We start from the raw sequence: 19,551 nt of genomic DNA on the forward strand, positions 1-19,551 counted from the left end.
GGGGAGAGCAGAGCGTGGCACACCAGTGCTACAACATAACAATGAAAGGAACCCCTTCACAGGGTAACTGCAGGGAGAAAGGCGAGCAATATCAATTACAGCCGGGAGAACCAACCGAGGAGATGGAAGAATTTGAAGTAAGGGGTAAAGATACAAGAGTAAGGGTCGGGTCTCTGTTATCTCCGGAGATCAAACAATCCTTGGTAGCTTTCCTTCGAAGTAATACTGATGTGTTCGCCTGGAGCCATGACGATATGCCAGGAATTGATCCTTCGGTAATTTCGCACAGGCTAAATGTCGACCCAAACTACCGACCCGTCAAGCAAAAAAGAAGAAGCTTTGCTCCAGAAAGAAACCAAGCCATACATGAAGAAGTGGAGAGACTATTGAAAGCCGGTTTCATCCGAGAGGTGGACTACCCTCAATGGCTGGCCAATGTTGTCTTAGTGAAAAAGTCAAGCGGGAAATGGAGAATGTGCGTGGATTTCACCGACCTTAACAAGGCGTGCCCAAAAGATAGTTTTCCTCTCCCGCGGATGGATGTCTTAATCGACTCCACCTCGGGGCATGAGCTCCTAAGTTTTATGGATGCCTTCTCGGGGTATAACCAGATCCACATGAGCGAGCTCGATGAAGAGAAAACTTCTTTCATCACTGACCGAGGGTTATATTGTTACAATATGATGCCCTTTGGTTTGAAGAATGCTAGGGCAATCTACCAAAGGCTGGTCAACAGAATGTTCAGTGACTAGATCGGGAGAAATGTGGAAGTATATGTGGATGACATGCTGGTGAAGAGCCAGAAAGTGATCAGCCATCTGGCTGATCTCAAAGAAACTTTCAACACACTAAGAAGATATCAAATGAAGTTGAACCCGGCGAAATGTGTTTTTGGCGTCTCATCAGGAAAGTTCTTGGGGTTCATGGTTTCGAGTAGAGGGATCGAAGCAAATCCAGAGAAATTTGGGCTGTGCTGGAAATGCAAGCTCCCCGTACAACAAAACAACTGCAGCAATTGACCGGGAGGATTGCAGCCTTGAACCGATTCATTTCTCGATCAACGGACAAATGTTTACCTTTCTTCAAGATACTTCAGAAGATGTTTGTTTGGAGCAATGAGTGCGATGAGGCTTTTTGCCAGCTAAAAGAATACCTAGCAAACCCACCACTCCTAAGCTCGCCAGAAGAAGGAGAAATTCTCTACCTATACCTAACAGTATCGCCATCAGCTATCAGCTCAGTTCTAGTCCAAGAAGAGTCCGAAGTGCAAAAACCAGTATATTTCACTAGCAGGGCGCTACACGAAGCCGAAGGAAGGTATTCTCGGATTGAGAAGTTGGCCTTCGCCCTCATCACTTTAGCTCGGAGGTTGAGACCATACTTCCTAGCACATGCTGTAAAGGTGCTTATAGAGTATCCTTTGAAGAAAGTACTGCAAAAGCCCGACCTCTCAGGTAGGTTGGTAAATTGGGCCGTGGAACTCGGAGAATTCGACCTAGAATTCTACCCGAGAACCACCATCAAGGCTCATGTTCTGGCAGACTTTATTGCAGAATTCAACAACCTTCCCGAAAGTCAAGAAATACCTGACAAAGAAGCGTGGGTAGCATATATCAATGGATCATCCATGAAGTCCCGGAGCGGAGCCGGGGTAGCCTTGATAACACCAGATAAGGAGGAAATTGCAGTGGCGTTAAAGCTAGATTTTCAGACCACAAACAATGAGGCAGAATATGCAGCAGTAATAGCAGGTCTCAGCCTAGTAGAAAATCTCGGGGCAAAAAACCTTGAAGTACGAAACACTCACAAGTGGTTTTCAGCCACATCCAAGGTGGATCTAAAGCCAAAGGGGAAGAAAATGATAAAATACCTTGCCAAGGTTTTGAGTTTTTGGGACCACTTCGAGCGAGTGGTGGTCACTCAGATCCTAAGAACCGAAAACGAACGAGCTAATGCACTAGCTCGACTAGAGTCGGCAACAGATGAAAAGATTCCAACCTCAAAACATCGGGTAATTGTCCTGGACAAGCCTTCTGTGGATGACCATGGATCGGTAATACAGATCGATGATGCCTATGTAATTCCCCAATGGGCAAGAAATGTGGTTGAATATCTGAAGAACGGGCAACTGCCGAATGATAAAACAGAAGCTCGAAAAATCAGGATGCAGTCAGCACGGTATACTCTAATTGGTGAAATCCTATATCGCCGAGGCTATACACTCCCACTCCTAAAATGCCTCTCAACGACTGAGACCGAGTATGTATTGAAAGAAATTCATGAGGGAGTCTGCAGCAGTCACTCGGGTGGTAGAATGTTAGCGCACAAGGCTGTGCGAGCTGGCTACTATGACTATCACAACCGGGGCAATCAAAAATTTCCTTTGGAAGGCGATCGTATGTAGATTCGGGTACCTTACGCCTTGGTAACTGACAATGGAACGCAGTTTGACTGCAAACCATTCCGGGACTGGTGCGCCGAGCTCAAAATCTGACATTTTTTCTCATCGGTATATCACCCTCAGTCAAATGGGCAGGTTGAAGCAACAAACAAAACTATGGTGAAGATATTAAAGAAGAAACTCCCAAAGCGTAAGGGAGGAAGGGTGGAATATTTGCCGGAAGTCATGTGGTCGTACCGAACAACAACCAGTTCGGCAACTTCCGAAACTCCCTACTCGCTAGCATTCGGAGTCGAAGCAGTGATCCTTGTCGAAATAGGTTCCCCGAGCTTTCGCATTCAGCATTATAATCCCGGATTCAACAGTGAAGGATTAAAGCTGCACTTTGATCTTCTGGAAGAAAAGCGAGATGAAGCAAGAATCAGAACTTCTGCTTATAAAGCAAAAGCAACTCGGTATTATAACAAAAAAGTAAATCCTCGATCGTTCAATACCGGTGATTGGGTGCTTCAGAGGATAACTTCGGCAACTAAAGACCCCAGAGAAGGAAAATTGGGGCCAGTCTGGGAAGGACCATTCCGAGTTATCAAAACCAACCCAAAAGGAGCATACCATCTTGAAGATACAAACGGGAAGAAGCTGCAACGACCATGGAATACCGAGCATCTCCAGAAATATTATATGTAATCTGCTTGTTTTTAACTTCGTCATTTATCAATGAAATGCAGATTCAGACAGCATATTACATCCATAGACAACATTCGCAAATTACATGACTCGAATCACGTTGAGGGGATTCGAGCCGAGACTTGAATCACGTTGCAAGTCGGAAAAATTACATGACTCGAATTACGTTGAGGGGATTCGAGCCGAGACTTCCACCACGTTGAGGGGATTCAAGTCGGAAAAATTACTGACTCGAATCACGTTGAGGGGATTCGAGCCGAGACTTCCACCACGTTGAGAGGATTGAAGTTGGCAAAATGCCGAGACTTGAGCCACGTTGAGAGGGTTCAGATCGGAAAAATTCTAAAGTGTAAAACTTAGACAGTACTAGTACCACATATATAACAAAAAAGAAGGGGTACAAAAAGGTACAACACCAGCATAAAATTTCTGCAAAAATGCCAAAGGTCATGTATATAAAAAAGAGAATGCAAAGTCTTACAAGAACGCCGAAGCTAAGACGACGAAGCTAAAAAAAAAAAAAAACTAGTTAAGGTTTCTCAGTATTCGGTTCTCCGGAAACCTGAGCAGCAGAAGCTTCAATATCAATGGCCTCAGTCGAAGCGTTTAAATTCGACGGCTCAGTAACCTCACCAACAGGATCGGCGTCATCACCAACCCAATCTGAGACATCGGGAATCAAGTCTCGGCCTATTCCTCTCAACTCTAAGATAGCTTGCTCGGGAACATCCATAAAGTCGGTATAGTTTAGCTCGGCGAAATTTGGAGAAGGCGTCAAAGGGTTAAGCACAAATTCTTTAAGGGAATCAAAACCCCACCTAAATCCATTAACCCAGGTTTGGTCTCGAACCTTTGTAAATGCCAGGATCTGACTATGAAACTGATCTGCCCTCGCTTTGTAGCAAGTGGTCTTCGATTTATAGTGCTTGGACTTCTTCCGAAGCTCGTGACACTTGGATTTCGTCTCTTGTAAATCTGCCCGAGCTATTTGTCAACCCGATTCAACCTCTTTTAGCTTATCCTCAGCAGCTTTTTGGGCCTCTTCGGAACTCCGTTGAGCTTGTTCGACGACTTTCCTTTGTGCTGTCGCAGTGCTCAGATCGGCCCGCAGAGTTGTATTACTGCATGATGTAGCTGAATACTTCACCATGACATTGTCAGTGTGAGTCTTGAGTGCGACCATCTCGCGAGTCCTCGCATCTAGCTGGGCGGATAATCCTCAACCGCATTTCACCTGAGCTCGGCGTTAACAACTAACTCATCATGTCTGGCCAATTCCGACTCTCGCTCAGCAAGAAGCTTATTCAGCCTGGCCACCTCCGAGTCAAGGGATTGTCTCTGAGCCAACTCGAGCTTAAGGTCGGAAATCCGGTGCTGAAGTCTGGCTATGACCGGAACCTGGTCCCGGTGGAAACTCCTATGCTGGTCGAACAGGGCAAGGGTGTCCACCAATTGCTGCGGAGCAAGGAAAAGGTTAGTATAAAATGGGGGAAAGAGATCAAAATAAACTCACCATGGTCTGAAGTCGGACCAATGCAGCAATCATATCCTCAGCGGGAATGCACCCAATGGTACTTTGCCCTAAGTAATCGACCGGGGTTAAAGCCCGTATTGCATCCATAATGGGCCCAGCCAAGCGCTCTTCCAGTGAGGCCTCGTCATATTCGTATTCCCGGGCTGGCCTAAAAAACTAGATGAAATCGTAAGTAGACGCTGCCGTTGGGCCGACCTGATCAGTCCTCAGGCTGACAAAGGGCCTTCTAGAACTTGGCCCTACTTCATCGACCACATTATAAACTGAGGGCCCGGTACTTACCCTGACGGCCGCGCTATTAGCTTCGGCCCGGATGGATCCCGCATCATCACCGACTTCAACAGCCACTTCTGGCTGTGATATTTGAAGGGTCTCGACCTCAGTTTCTACCTATGCACTCAGCAACTCGGGTAAGGCCGAACCACTTTCAGGAAGGGCGGTCTGAGCCACTTCTTGCCCAGCCATGGACGTAAGAGTCACATCCTGGCCCGCAGGCTGCGCGCTGAGCACATCCTCATCACGGAGCACTGGTACTCCACCTGGTGATGGATGATGAGGCGCAGTCTCCTCCTCGGCATTCTGAAGCGAGTGTTCGGAGGTGATCATCGACAAAGGTTCGGCGCGAATGAGAATACCCTTAACCGCCGAACCAATTAATTTTAGATACGATCGCGCCGCCTCAATCCTTGATTTTTTCTTAATAGGCTCCCCCTCAGGCTCTGTGCCCAATTGAGGTCTTTCTTGGGAAGCCTTTGATTTTCCCGCCGACTTCTCGACAGCTTTCTTCTCGGCGGCTTTTTTCTCGGCCATTTTCTTGGCTTTGGCTTCCTGCTCGGCACCGATCCGTTGGGCGTTAGCAAGAAGTTTCTAGACAGTTTTTGGAGCCTTTTCATGCTCCTTAAACTTCCGGTCCCTCGGGCACCTTTTCCTTACCCTTCCTGGCAGCAGGCACGGGATCTTCCTTTGGTTTCTAGGATTTACCCTTCCTCACCTTCAAGAAGGGAAGATCGGAAATAGGGATGTCGTAACCAAGAATATTTCTCATATTCTCATTTGTTACGAGGTGGTCGAAATCCAGCACCACCAACGCCTCTTCGACGAGCGTAGCCTTCGCAAAGGCAAGCATGGTGTCGACATTACCAGCCTGCTCATCAGTTAACTCAGGGGCCTCGACAGCTCCAACTCTCATATGGGCCCAGTTCCGGGGTACCCTTTGGTCCAAGGAGGTCTAGGTTTCGGCTCTTTCCCAATGGCCAGAGACTTTGAATATTTGTTCCTTCCATTCCTTGTTGTTAGAATATCTCCAAGCCAAATGGATAAAAGACGGTTTCTTGTGAACGGTGAACTCGACTGTACAGTCTTGTCGGAAGCCGGCTCGGTAAATTGTGAGCAACTCGGCTACAGACATCCTCTTTTGAAGCTTAGTCCTCCAGAGGACGAAGGAAGCAAATAGATATCTCCATCCGTTCGGTTTTACCTGAGAAGGAGCTACCCCTAGCTGCACAAGCAGTTCCCTGGCTATCCCTGTGAAAGGGAACCAAAATCCGGCCATCAACATTCGCTCAATGATTGTCACATCGCCGCCTGCGATGAAAAGTTGATCGGGCTCCTGAAAGTGTAGAGTCACAGAATCCGGGATGTTATAGCTTTGGCGGAGGCAACTCTCATCATAAGCCGAAATCAGAGACCTAAATCTATTCTCATGGGGAATAAGATTTGGGCCTCCACCAATGGGAGCACCATCAGAATCAGAATCAGAAGCCATGGAAGTCGGTCAACTGTTTGAAGGAAGTCGGTTAATTGTTTGAAGGAAGTCGGTTAACTGTTTGAAGGAAGTCGAACAACAGTTTGAAGAAGATCGGGATATAGGAAAATATTGGCCGGAAAAGGGAATTCTCGCCGGAAAACTCAGACGGTTTTCACAGAATAGTGAACGGTGAAAAGTAAAAATGAGGGTCGAGGGTTTATATAATGCTTCAGCAGGAAGCTAAAAATACTTTCATTGAATGCGCTAAGCTAGAAAGTTGTGCAACCGTCGAGCATACAACTGGCCCCAAAAAACAAGCCAAACGCGCGCCTCAGCGCGTGATGCAGACTCCACGGCCAAAAGGCTGTCAAGCATGACTACACGTGATACGAGAAGCTCGAATCAACCTAATAATGTTCGCGCCCTTCGAGACTGCAGACCGACCTGACAATAAATTTTGAATCTCATCATGGCCAAAGTCATTATTTCGGGCGCTTCCGTTTCCAAGGGCGCTTAAATTCAAACATTTTGAATTTCAAAAATTTTGTAATACAAGATTTCCCAGTTCTTTCCAGAAAAGCTAGCTAGTGTAATTCGCATCCAAAGCTCAGCAGAACCACGCAAGAAAATTCCTTCCACTAAAGCTACTTCATGCGAAAGGAATTGGGGGGTAATTGTTAGGCAATAATCCCGATTCTGCCCGATGGGCTAGATCATGGCCCATTAAGACCAACGGCTAATTGTCAAGACGGTTAGATCAAACAGACTTGGTAATTTGTCGAGTCTACATACAAATCAAGGACGGTAAAAAGCCGACCTTATGACAACTAGGAAGGTGCCCCTACGATCTAAAGGCGGTTGGGGGCTAACTTCGCGATGATCGCGGAGTACGAATCACGACTCCACAATCTCAAGTCAATTAAAGACCGACTTGGCAACAACTGTGAAGAGTATACCTTAGTCCTACGTTCCGCACAATAGGAAGGTGCCCCCACGATCTATAGCCGGTTGGGGGCTGACTCCGCAATGATCGCGGAGTATGAACCGTGACTCCACGATCTCAAGTCGGTTAAAGACCGACTTGGCAACGATCATGGAGAGTATTCCTCAAATCCCACGATCCGAGTAGTCAACAAGCACTCCAGATCTGACACATGGTCCAATGAAGAAGCCGGACCGCTCTCAACATACCATTTATAAATACCTCGCAACTAGACAGGTATGATTTAGATTGCTCACTGGGATTAAGAGTAATATACACTTGAGATAATACTGACAAAAGCATCGGAGTGGGATTGTCGGATTCCCCCGACGAAGTTTTTCTCTTTTACAGGATATTGGAGGAAGCCTCTTTCGTTCATCAACTACCATACCAGAATCTGTTCTAACAACTATATGATCTTCTCCAACAAAAGTTTTACTGTCGTAAAGCGTATACAATTTCCAGCGCATCTCCCACAGGCCTCAGTAAGTACCTGTTGGGCTATTGGAGCTCAAAGTCTTTACAAAATGTTGCTACTTTCCAAGCTGCCACCGCCTCAACTACTGTTGGGTATGTAATAAATGACATGCACCATGGTACACATAGAAGCCAGCTGAACCAGCCCCTCAACATCTCTAGCTATCATCCCCATACCCAACTTCTTATTCAGATTATCAAGAGTTGTGTTCCAATTTATTTTGACCACCCCCTCAAGATGTTTTTTCTAGAGTTTTGGCAAAATCAAATCCTTCGAGCCAATGTGACTACCAACTTAAGTTCGTTATCGTATAATTTTTCCGACAACTTCTCAAATAGGGACAAGCCATCACTACCTGCAACGGATAATTTTTGGATTTTCCTATTACATTCCATCTATATAGCTGTTGTTGACTTGCAGCTCCAAAAAAAAAATGGTCAATATGTAAATTGGACTGAATACCTCTCTTTGTGAGAGTTCTTATATTTATAGAAGGGCAAAACTGTAATTACAATGCTGAATGTCAGCAATTACAGAAAGAAATAAACCTAATAAGGCAACTATATCAACCTAACAAGGCAACTATAATCAACCTAATAAAGCAACCTAATCAACCTAATAAGGAAACTATAATTAAAAAATAATTACAGAATATACGGCAAAATATTATTGACTAACATCCCCCCTCAAATTGATGCCGGTCGATCAAGAAGCATCAATTTGCCCACAAGAAATTGATGGCGCTGTCTTGTCATAGCCTTGGTGAAGACGTCAGCAATCTAAAGATCAGTAGAAACATGAGGAAGCGAAATAACATGATTGTCTATGGCTTCCCGAATAGAATGACAGTCCACTTCAATATGCTTAGTTCACTCATCGTAAATAGGATTAGTAGCAATCTGAATGACACTAGTATTATCAACATGAAGAGGAGCAGGATCAAATTGAGAAAAACCAAGCTCAGCAAGAAGCCCACGAAGCTAGATAATCTCAGAACAAGCACCAAACATGGCCCGATATTCAAATTCAGTAGAAGATTTAGAAACACGAGCTTGTTTCTTACTTTTCCAAGAGATCAAAGAATTACCAAGAAACATGCACCAACCTGTGACAGATAGCCGAGTATCAGGACATCCGGCCCAATCTGCATCACTACAACCCACGATCAGGTGACCCTCTAAGATATCGAATAATACGGCGAACAACAGCTAAATGAAGATGGCGTGGAGTTTGCATAAACTAACTAACCTGTTGGACAGCGAAGGAAATATCAGGCTGAGTAATAGTCAAATAGTTCAAGCTCCCTACTAACTGTCGGTACATAGTGGGATCAGCAAGAAGATCACCCTCCTCCCGTCGATGTTTCACATTGACCTCCATAGGAGTATCCACTGGTGGTGAATTCTGAAGACCTGCTAGCTCAATCAAATCTTAGGTATATTTCCGTTGATTCAAGAATATACCTGAAGAATCTGTGTGCACTTCCAAACCCAAAAAATACGTAAGAGAACCAAGATCTTTCATATGAAAAGAAGCCTGAAGATTCTGCTTGAGGTTGCCAATCAAAATGGAGTCAGTGCCAGTAATGACAATATCATCCACATATACAAGTAAGAGAATAAGACCAGCCGGAGTCTTGCATTGAAACAAAGAAGAATCATATTGGCTTTGAACAAAAGATAGACGAAGCAAAGTAAACCTGAATTTTTCAAACCACGCCCGAGGAGCCTGTTTTAAGCCATAGAATGACTGCTTTAACATATACACAGAGGAAGATGGAGAAGAAAATAAACCCGGAGGAGGAGTCATGTAAATATCCTCTTTGAGATCTCCATGAAGAAAAGCATTTTTGACGTCCATTTGGTGAAGAGGCCAGCCTTGGGAGGCGGCAATAGAAATAATCGTACAACATTACGAGATATACGAAATTTGTTAGCACAAGAATCATAGCAAACATAACCTTTGTGAGAAATACTATAACCCATAAAGGCACATTGAACAGATTGTGCAGAGAGTTTGTGACGTTCATGAGGAGGTAAATGAACAAAGCAAACACATCCAAAAGTATGCAGATTAAGATAGCTAGGATGCTGATGGTACAAACATATTAAGGAGAATCAAAATTCAAAACCTGAAAGGGCAGTCGATTAATTAAGTAAACTGCAATAGATAATGCCTCAACCCAGAATTTAGAAGGAACAGACGATTCAAGCAATAAAGTGCGCACAACATCTAAGAGGTGTCGGTTCTTTCGTTCCGCCACTCTATTTTGCCGAGGAGTATAAAGACAAGAACCCTGAGACACAATTCCTTTGTGATGTAAGAAATCATGAAACTCGTGGGACATGTGTTCTCCACCAGAATCAGACCTCAACATCTTAATACCTGTAGAAAATTGATTTTCAATATATGCAACAAAGTTTTGAAAAACAGATAGAACCTCAGATTTGTTTCTGAAATCATCGATGAACCAAAATATTTATATCTAGCATGAGAAACAATAGGAAAAATACCACACACATCACTATGCACAATCTCAAAGCATTTAGCAGCACGACTACCATGAGAAGAAAACGAAAGACTCTTACTCTTACCAAGTTTACAAACAGAACAATCAAATGATAATTGTTTAGAAACATGTTCTTTATTGCCTAACAAACCAGAATTTAACATACGAGTCAAAATAACAGAGTTTGGATGGCCCAAACGTTTATGCCATACTTCACTCGGATTATTAACGGTGATACAAGCCAAAAATAAACTAAGAGGAATAGAAAATTGCAGAGGAAAGAGTCTACCAACTTTAGGCCCCTTCGCGAGTATCATCCCCAACATCTGATCCTATACAAGACAACCATCACGAGAAAAATGTACATCATAATTTTCCTCAACTAACTGACCAACTGAAAGAAGATTATTAGACAATCCAGGAGATACATAAATATCTTTGATTGACGGATTGATATCACCTATTTCATTAATAGCTAAATGACTCCCATTAGCTACTTGGATTTGAGATGAACCATGATATGGACGCACATTGCACAACGCATCTGAGGATTTGGTCATATGATTGGATGCAGTAGAATCAATAAGTCATGAGTTATGCAAAGTATTACCTTGAAGTCCTAAGGCTGAAAAAACTGACATAATCATCTGTTGAACCATCTCAGGAGTAAGACTAGAGGATCCGGCTGTTGAAGAAGTTGAGGGCATCCCTGGAGCAGAAGAAGCGGTCACTGTAGCCTGATTAGCAGTAGCATGGCGAGGTGGAGGCCGAGTGGGACAGTCTTTGATAAAGTGACCTCGTTTCTTGCAGTAGTTGCAAACCTTCTTTGCACAGTTGACTGCAATATGACTAAACTCCTTGCAATAATGACACTGGATCTGGTGCATATCCTTCCATTTCCCACTTCTGTAGGCTGCATAAGCAATTGGATTCGGGTTGGCATCTTGTTGGAACACAGCCTATGTGAGAAGACGCTGCTCCTCACGACGTAATTCTCCAAAGCAAACATCCAAAGATGGGGAAAGATCTCGATTCATTAAACTTGACCGAGTAGCCTCAAATTCAGGACGCAATTTCATCAGAAATTGGTCTCTCTTGCTCTGCTCATGGACAGCTTGAACAGCATGGATAGAGGCAGCAGGTACCTTTGCATAAACCATATCAGAAAATTCACCCCATAAATTTTGAAAACCAGAAAAATACTTCTGAATAGAGAGATTGCCTTGTGTGAAACTAGCAATCTCGTATTCCAGCTGAAAAAGTCGTGTTGTATTATCCTGATGATAAACCTTTAGCAATTACTCCCACATAGCTTGCGCAGTCTTATATGCCCGGAAATTGAGCACAATAAGTGGATCAACAGACCCTAAAATCCAGGACATAACACGTGCATCCTTGACCTTCTATTTGGCCAATTCTTTAGGCTCCGTAGGTTCCGGATTACTTCCATTAATTTGGCCCCACAATTCTTTCCCCATAACAAATAAACAAAACTGAAATTCTCAAGTAGAATAATTTTTTCCAGTAAATCGCACCCCAAAAGAATCACCAGAAGCCATGATAAAATCAATTAAAATTAAATCAAGAAAGGTAAAACCTGATCTGCCCGGAGCTCCAAAAAAAAATAGCACAAAAAAATTGAAAAGAGAAGCCTTTGGACCACGCAGCAGAACAACAACACCTCACGCACCACAAGACAGCACCGCACCAACAATCTGCCACAAAAACTGATTTTCCTCACCAAAAAAAAAATCCATAAGACCGAATAAAGCACAGGACTAAACAAAAGCACACAAAATTCCACTGCAACGGACCACGCTTCACCAAACAGAATTCCACGCTCACCGCACCAACCAACCACGACTTCACTGCACCACGTCTTCACAGCACCGACCTGAATATCATGCCAAAGAATTCCACACTTCACCGGGGAATTAACCACACCAAAAGGATCCCTCTACAACGAGAGACCGCACCACACCAACGAGACTAGATGACCCAGCAGCCACACCACACCAAAGAAAACACGACCCAGCCGAACAATAAAATAGAACCTTAATTTAGCTCTGATACCATGTCAATTGGACTGAATACCTCTCTTTGTGAGGCTTCTCATATTTATAGAAGAGAAAAACCGTAATTACAATGCTGAATATCAGCAATTACAAAAAGAAATAAACCTAATAAGGCAACTATATCAGCCTAACAAGACAACTATAATCAACCTAATAAAGCAACCTAATCAACCTAATAAGGCAACTATAATTACAAAATAATTACGGAATAAATTAAACGGCAAAATATTATTGACTAACACAATAGTCACTGAACATAAACCACAAATGGGACAAAGGTTATGCATATACCATCATTCTCTCTCGTTATGTTATTATTCAAATGTCATGCTTTGGCATATAAAATTCATAATACATCATTAGTGAAGTTAAGAAATGAGTTATGATTTATTTTTATCATTTTTCAGTTAAATGCTTACTTTAAATTAAAATATATTTAATATTATCTTAGTAAGCACTTTGCAACAAATAGTCATGATTTTTTGTCATAATGAAGCCATAGAGTGCCAAATTAGAGAAGTTTATTGATGCTCAAAACCAACAGTACCTACAGGCCGCCTTTTAGTGAGGAATTATACCAAAAAATCAAGGCAGAGGTTGCCAGAAGCCGGCGGTCCTAAAGGACCGGGGGTGGGAATACTCTGAAACCCAAATTAGTAGAAGCTCTCTAGAAAGGGATAACTTTAAGAAAGATAGTCATGTATAAGAATATGATCTTATACCATTTGTATATATATATACACACATACTTTGTTTTCTGCTATCTCTAAAGCCTTCTATCTTATTGGTGATTATTAAGTTGTGATTTAAATTAAATTGCATTGGTGGACGTCAATTGGTGGAAGCAAATATCTTACGAAATGCGACGTTACAACGAGCATTCAGTGCATTTATTTTTTGCAGTTTAAACTTTAGAGTTTCTGGGCGACCATTTAATAGCACGAGAAGTCCGGTGACCTGAATCAGCAGCACATGTAAAGCTGCTACCGACACCACCATTGCTATCTTATTCCATCATTTCTTGCACTATTTATCCATTTAATTATCACAATAAATTAATAAAATAATAATATCAAAAGAAAACACAAACAATGCTCCATGTCATTTTTTCATATATTTGCATTGTTGCTAATTGCCATGAATTTCTGGTGTTCAATGTTCAACGACGGCCAAAGGGGACCGGCATGGCTCATGGCGTTCCCGGTTTGAGACATGATTCCTGCATAATAGTTGCACAACAGTTGCGCAGGAGACGTTAGCCTTCTTATAAACTTAAAAGAACTAATTTAAGTTGCCGCGTCTGTAAAAGTTATACGTGATTTTTAAGCTATTAAAAAACATGTGAAAAGCACGTATATTTAGTTTGTAAGAAATTTATTTTGTTTTATATAGATTTTATACTCCAAAGCATAGCATAGCCGACAAAATCATGTGTGGGGGACAAGAAGATGTACTAACTCATTGGTATTAGTCCAAACATACTTGTTTCTATTGCAAATACAAAACAAACAAAATCAGATCAGTTATGAATGTTGTCAACACCGGCTTTCGCAACAAAATTAACGATGAGTTTCTGACTTTTTTTTTAACAAGTAACACAAGTCACCATATATTACTAAAGAGCGCCAGAAAGTAATTACAGAGAATAGAGGGACAAGACTCCATACACCCTAAGTCAGAAAAATTTGACTTAAAAATAGCTATTTAAACAATACATAAACATTACATGAATAACGTTTGATCCAATCTTTACGTTTAAGCACAATCTAAACAAAGAAAAATATGGCTAATCTAGTTACTATGCCAACCAATAGTCCAGTAACAATTGAGCATTACAAAGGCAGACTGTGAACAGAAAAACAAACAAAAAACCAAACGAAACCGGGGTCAGGAAAAAGCTTCTACACCGAGGACCTCCCTCTGCAGCAGACGACCGCCGAAACCACCAATCTCCCACGATTTTCACCATAGAGAGGCATGTGTCATAAAGAACCCAGCTAAAGAACACAAATCTGGCTCTAAAGAATACATAAAAAAGGCACAGCCAGAAAAACTCGCCTGAAACATACCAGAAAAGCCGCTCCCCAACACAGACGTCATGTATAGCCTTCTGCCAAGAAAACCAATAGAAAAGAGAACAAGGAAAAAACAAAAAAACAACCTTCATAGTCCTAGAAGGACTAGGAAAACATCAACCACCACCAGATCTAGCCCGGGGGAACAAAACTCCCTATAAGGGATAAGAGGTAAACCAAAGCAAAGAAAATAGGAAAAAACATAAAGTAAAGGAGAGAGGAGAGGAGGGAAGAGAAGAGACCCTTCCCTCCTCCCTCATCGGTTGTACGAAGAAAAATGATAACAGGAGAGAGAAGAGAGGTTTTGAGAGGGGCGGCGGCTAACGAGTTTTTGACTTATTCATTGATGTTGTGCGCCGAAAGAAAAATTACTACATAATTTAGTACAAATTTAATTATAAATAATTTTCAAAATCTAAAAGAACATGGAGTTCTATTCTTATAGGTGTTTGAATTGAAAATTGAAATATATTAAAAAAACAATTATTCCGCATCTTTTTTGCTGTTTAACTTTTCTTACCACTTAATCGTTAATATATTTGTCATTTATACTTTGTCGGTATTTCTATCTTAATATATTTTTCATGAAAAATTGGCTTTGTTAATAAAAATTTATGATTTCCTTTATTTATTTATTTTTTTGGAAAAAGTAAAGCAAAATATACCACAAAGTCTTCCATTAATATTATATTTAATTTTCGAAAACATCCGGTGGCCCCTGTTCCTTGAAAGTAATATAAAGAGAGAGGCAGTCCTCTGTTTCACCCAAACGACTTATAGCAAAGAAAGAGATAGGGAGAGGGGAGCTGCTAGGCCATCTCCGGCGAAGGAAGCTTCGGCCTTTCCTTGGCCGAAACCCACATATCAGACCGGATTTTGGAGACAAATAGCTTGGTCGGTATTCTCTGTTCCTAAACCAGCCCTCATCCACCCAAATATTCTCCGAAAAACTCATTTCCACCCAAAATCCGCCGGAATCCGGCTTGACCGGGTTAAAATTTGAGATTTTTCTCAAATTGATTGTATATATATATATAGGTATAGTTTCTTATGTGTCCTTTCATTTTTATGGTATCAATTTGAGGTAATTTGGATTGAATTATTCTGATTTAATAAGTTGACTTTGGGGTTTTTATGATTTGGCTTTAAGTTACAGCTCATTCAACGTATTATGATAAACTTAAAAAAAAAAAAAAAAAAATTGAGATTTATTGGCAATTAGGGTTAAGGTTTGGATTAAAATTTAGGGATTTTGTAGAGTTATTTGTAGCTTATATATGAAATGAAAGATTTTAATTGGTTGATTGGTTGATAAATGCCTCAAACGAATATAACATAGGGAGGAAAGGTTCAACTTGGCAATTCAATGACCCACTCTATGTTTTTAGAAATGTTATATATCTGTTGAGGTAGAATTGTCAATCAGCTATTGATTTTTATTTTTTATTTTAAAAAAAAAAAAGAAAACAAAAAATAAACGTTGATCCAATCATTGATGGGCCGTGTCATATCGGTAAATTGTTACATAAAAGTGTAGTGTATAGTTACTCGTATTATTTTTTGTTAAGAACAAATCTAATTAATTGAGGAACGTGGTTGATTTTTTTTTTGGGGGGGTTATCGAGCAGGTTCAGGAGATAAGTATAATTAGATAACCATGGGTTCCAAGAGTGAATTCCATCTCCCTAGTTTTCAAGAGATGGTCACCTTTTCTTAGACCAAAAGTAGGGGACATAATTCCAACGTGGCCTTGGTCAATGGTGACATTTTTATCATGTTTAATGTTTAAATTTTTTTTGGGTGGAAAAAATTTTGGGAGCCATGATTGTCGGCGAAGTTGGAGTCTTATTCAATTCGTATGTAGGAGGCGGTTTGCACGGATCCAAAGTTTGCCCGACAAATATGGATGCACGAGATGATGACACCTTGAAGGAGTACGTTCCTAAATTGAAAATTTGTATTACAACGAGTGTCATACCTTAAAGATTTGGTTTAAAATCACACTTTTAATCTATAAAATTGCAATGTCAAACGTATTCTAATACTTTGATTGCTCATAGTATAATATATATAAGTGATTAGGGGACTGGAAATGTAACTTTGACTAGTCTTTTAAATTTATGAATTATTGGTGATATGTTTAGAAATGAAAATTGTAATTCCTCTCCATCTGTACGGCATCAGATTTGTTATGTGCCAAAAAAAAAAAATGATTATCTCGCATAATATGTATACCATGCATAAAATTGATCACATATCGGACGACTTATAGGGAAATGCTTGTTGGGGGACGTTTTACCGTCCCCAACCGGCTGTTTCAATTAAAAAAAATATTTTTTATCAAAAAGAGGTGGGCAGGAGACGGTAAAACGTCCCCCGCCAATCAGGCCTCTGTCGACTTATATTCTCTATAATATTCTTTTTATTATTTTTTGCACTCTATATGTGACACGATCACTTTTTTGGACCGTCTGTTTGTGTCTTCAAAAGGCCGGAGTTGAGATTTTTTTTTTTTTTTTTTTTTTCCCAAAGAGTTCGTTAATTAAGCAAGAGAATCTAAGGTAGCGATGAAATCCTATATGGTAAATATTTATCATTTATAAAAGCTTTCTTCTTTTGACATATTAGATTTCAGAGAAAGAGAAAGCCTAGGTAGTTAATTTCCAATAATAAATTCTATGAAGAAATTAATGAATTTCTATTTATAATTTCGGATAAAGATATATACATGTATATGTACATATTATGGGATCATTTTATTGATATTTATAACAACTATGCAACCATTCAACTTCTACTACAATTATAAATGGTTACAACTGTTCACGTCCTATCTCACTATACATTTTCAAACTTTTTATATTCAATGTATTGTGAGATCTTTTCAACTATCTCATTATTATTGTCTTCAATTATGAATGCATCTTCAGTGTTTTCATTGAGATGCTTATCATTACTTGTGTAAGCTTATCATTTCATTGAGATGCTTATCATTAGAGTATTTTAATTGCAAGTGGTAATTTCGTTTAGCTTATCAACTTACTTCTCTCTCTCTCTCTCTCTCTTTTTTTTTTTTTTTTTGTTGGAATTTATTTTCTCATAGAAATATCTCTTTCCGATGAATCTGTAATAATTTAATTTATTTTTTTTTGTTTTTGGTTTCTTTATAATTTAGCACTAACAATTCCATCTTTTTCAGTGTTAGACGTCATTGTAGCTGGATATATATAAAGCAAAGGTTAAAATAAGAAGGCATGGCTGTAAAGCTCAACTACTTCGCCTTTCAATCCCTTCATCTGCGACCAGCGAGAGCTCAGAGATCTCCCAAGTTTTCAATGACTTCCACTCTGTACTCAGGCCGTGCTAGAGAAGCAAATGTTAATGTAGTTTGTTCCATGTCACCGGAAAAGGTTGAAATCTTTAAATCCATGGAGAACTGGGTCAAAAGCAACATCTTAACTATGCTAAAACCTGTTGAGAAAGCTTGGCAACCACAAGACTTTTTGCCAAATCCTACCTCAGATGGATTCGTCGAGCAAGTCAATGAACTCAGGGAGAGAACAAAGGACATTCCCGACGACTACTTTGTTGTCTTAGTCGGCGATATGATCACGGAAGAGGCCCTTCCAACCTACCAAGCACATATCAATGGCACCGAGATTTTTCACGATGAAACGGGTAGCGATAACACACCTTGGGCAACCTGGTCAAGGGGATGGAGCGCAGAAGAAAACAGGCATGGTGATCTTCTCAACAAATATCTCTACCTTTCAGGACGAGTGGATATGAAACAAATCGAAAAGACAACACATTATCTGATTGGGTCGGGAATGGTGAGATATATATGCAACAAATCCCTGCTTTTATGTCGTAGTTTTGATGCATGTGTGACAGAATTTCACGTCCAATAATAACAAATAATTAATATAATACAAACAAATAAACTCATAGTTTTGAGTTAAAAATATATCAAAGCCTCATTTAATTAACATATATATATATATATATATATTCTTGTCTTAGGATGTCGGCACCAGGACAAGTCCCAGCTTTTTAACTATCTACACATCGTTTCAAGAAAGAGCAACATTTATCTCCCATGGTAACACAGCCAAGCTTGCCATGAAGCACGGGGACGAAAAGCTTGCCCAAATATGCGGCACAATTGCCGCCGACGAGAAGCGCCACGAAATTGCTTATACCAAAATAGCCGGGAAGCTTTTTGAGCTTGATCCAAATGGAACTGTCGTGGCCTTCGCCGACATGATGAGGAGGAAAATATTAATGCCTGCGCACTTGATGTACGACGGCCGTGACGAAAATCTTTTCGACAACTTTGCAAATGTTGCCTCTCGAATTGGCGTGTATACTGCCAGGGACTATGGAGAAATATTGGAACATTTGGTGGCAAAATGGAACGTGGAGAAACTGAGTGGACTCTCGAGTGAGGGGAGAGAAGCCCAGGATTACGTATGTGGATTAGCTCAGAGACTGAGAAGGCTCGAGGAAAGAGCTATTGCTAGGGCTAAAAAAGCACCCACCGTTTCTTTCAGCTGGATTTCCGGCCAGTAGAGAGGTGAAGCCATAGAGGCTTGCTACTATACACTGCCACTACCCACAAACAAATTGGAGGAGTTTGCAATAAACAGTCATCTAAGTTTTTTTTTTTTTTTTTTTAAGCTTTTTTTGCCTGTTTATTTACTGTTATATATCTGTGTATTCTTAGTGTTTTTGTAGCTATGTATTTATCTAGTTGTGGGTTGAATACAATCTGTAACTTGCTGATCTTGATCCATATGTTATGTGGTACTTATGATATTGCATTATTCCTCTACACTGCATCCAATTTTAACCAAAACAAAAAACAAGAATATTAGATCAGGATAATGCCAAACATATGTCTGTAGCATGGGCTATGCATGGCCTCCCCACTCTTGCAAGATTCCTTTCAAATTTGTCTGTCTTAATCTATATTCTGGGGCTAAAGAATTTTTAGAGGGCTAATACACTAGGGACGGTTTTCCGGCACCCATCACCCCCTTTTGGTTTTTTTAATAAAAAAA

The 19,551-nt window shown here is 40.8% G+C and overlaps 2 protein-coding genes across 4 annotated transcripts; both read left to right on the forward strand.

Moving 5' to 3' along the window:
* Positions 1 to 979: 979 nt before the first annotated feature.
* LOC133880744 (uncharacterized) lies at positions 980 to 2,404 on the forward strand. The gene has a single exon (XM_062319772.1). It carries the CDS (start codon positions 980 to 982, stop codon positions 2,402 to 2,404), a length of 1,425 nt encoding a protein of 474 aa, XP_062175756.1.
* Positions 2,405 to 15,185: 12,781 nt separating this feature from the next.
* On the forward strand, positions 15,186 to 19,277 carry LOC133875675 (stearoyl-[acyl-carrier-protein] 9-desaturase, chloroplastic-like). 3 transcript variants are annotated; one of them, XM_062313889.1, is made up of 4 exons: positions 15,186 to 15,382; positions 16,353 to 16,422; positions 17,688 to 18,322; positions 18,510 to 19,277. In XM_062313889.1, the coding sequence occupies exons 3-4, from the start codon at positions 17,743 to 17,745 to the stop codon at positions 19,058 to 19,060; spliced, it is 1,131 nt and encodes a 376-aa protein (XP_062169873.1). In that variant the 5' UTR covers positions 15,186 to 15,382; positions 16,353 to 16,422; positions 17,688 to 17,742; the 3' UTR covers positions 19,061 to 19,277. The 3 variants fall into 3 exon arrangements, with proteins under 3 accessions (XP_062169873.1, XP_062169880.1, XP_062169865.1); XM_062313896.1 differs by lacking the exon at positions 16,353 to 16,422 and having other exon boundaries at positions 15,186 to 15,526; positions 17,688 to 18,321; positions 18,512 to 19,277; XM_062313881.1 differs by lacking the exon at positions 16,353 to 16,422.
* The last annotated feature ends 274 nt before the right edge of the window (positions 19,278 to 19,551 follow it).

Source organism: Alnus glutinosa, chromosome 1, assembly GCF_958979055.1.
Source record: "Alnus glutinosa chromosome 1, dhAlnGlut1.1, whole genome shotgun sequence".
NCBI classification, from domain to species: Eukaryota; Viridiplantae; Streptophyta; class Magnoliopsida; order Fagales; family Betulaceae; genus Alnus; species Alnus glutinosa.

Bases quoted from the DNA above. Each gene is read 5' to 3' on its own strand.
- LOC133880744 (XM_062319772.1), top strand. From the start codon at position 980: ATGCAAGCTCCCCGTACAACAAAACAACTGCAGCAATTGACCGGGAGG.
- LOC133875675 (XM_062313889.1), top strand. From the start codon at position 17,743: ATGGCTGTAAAGCTCAACTACTTCGCCTTTCAATCCCTTCATCTGCGA. The intron at 18,323-18,509 runs TGAGATATATAT...TATTCTTGTCTT, and splicing joins TCTGATTGGGTCGGGAATGG to AGGATGTCGGCACCAGGACA.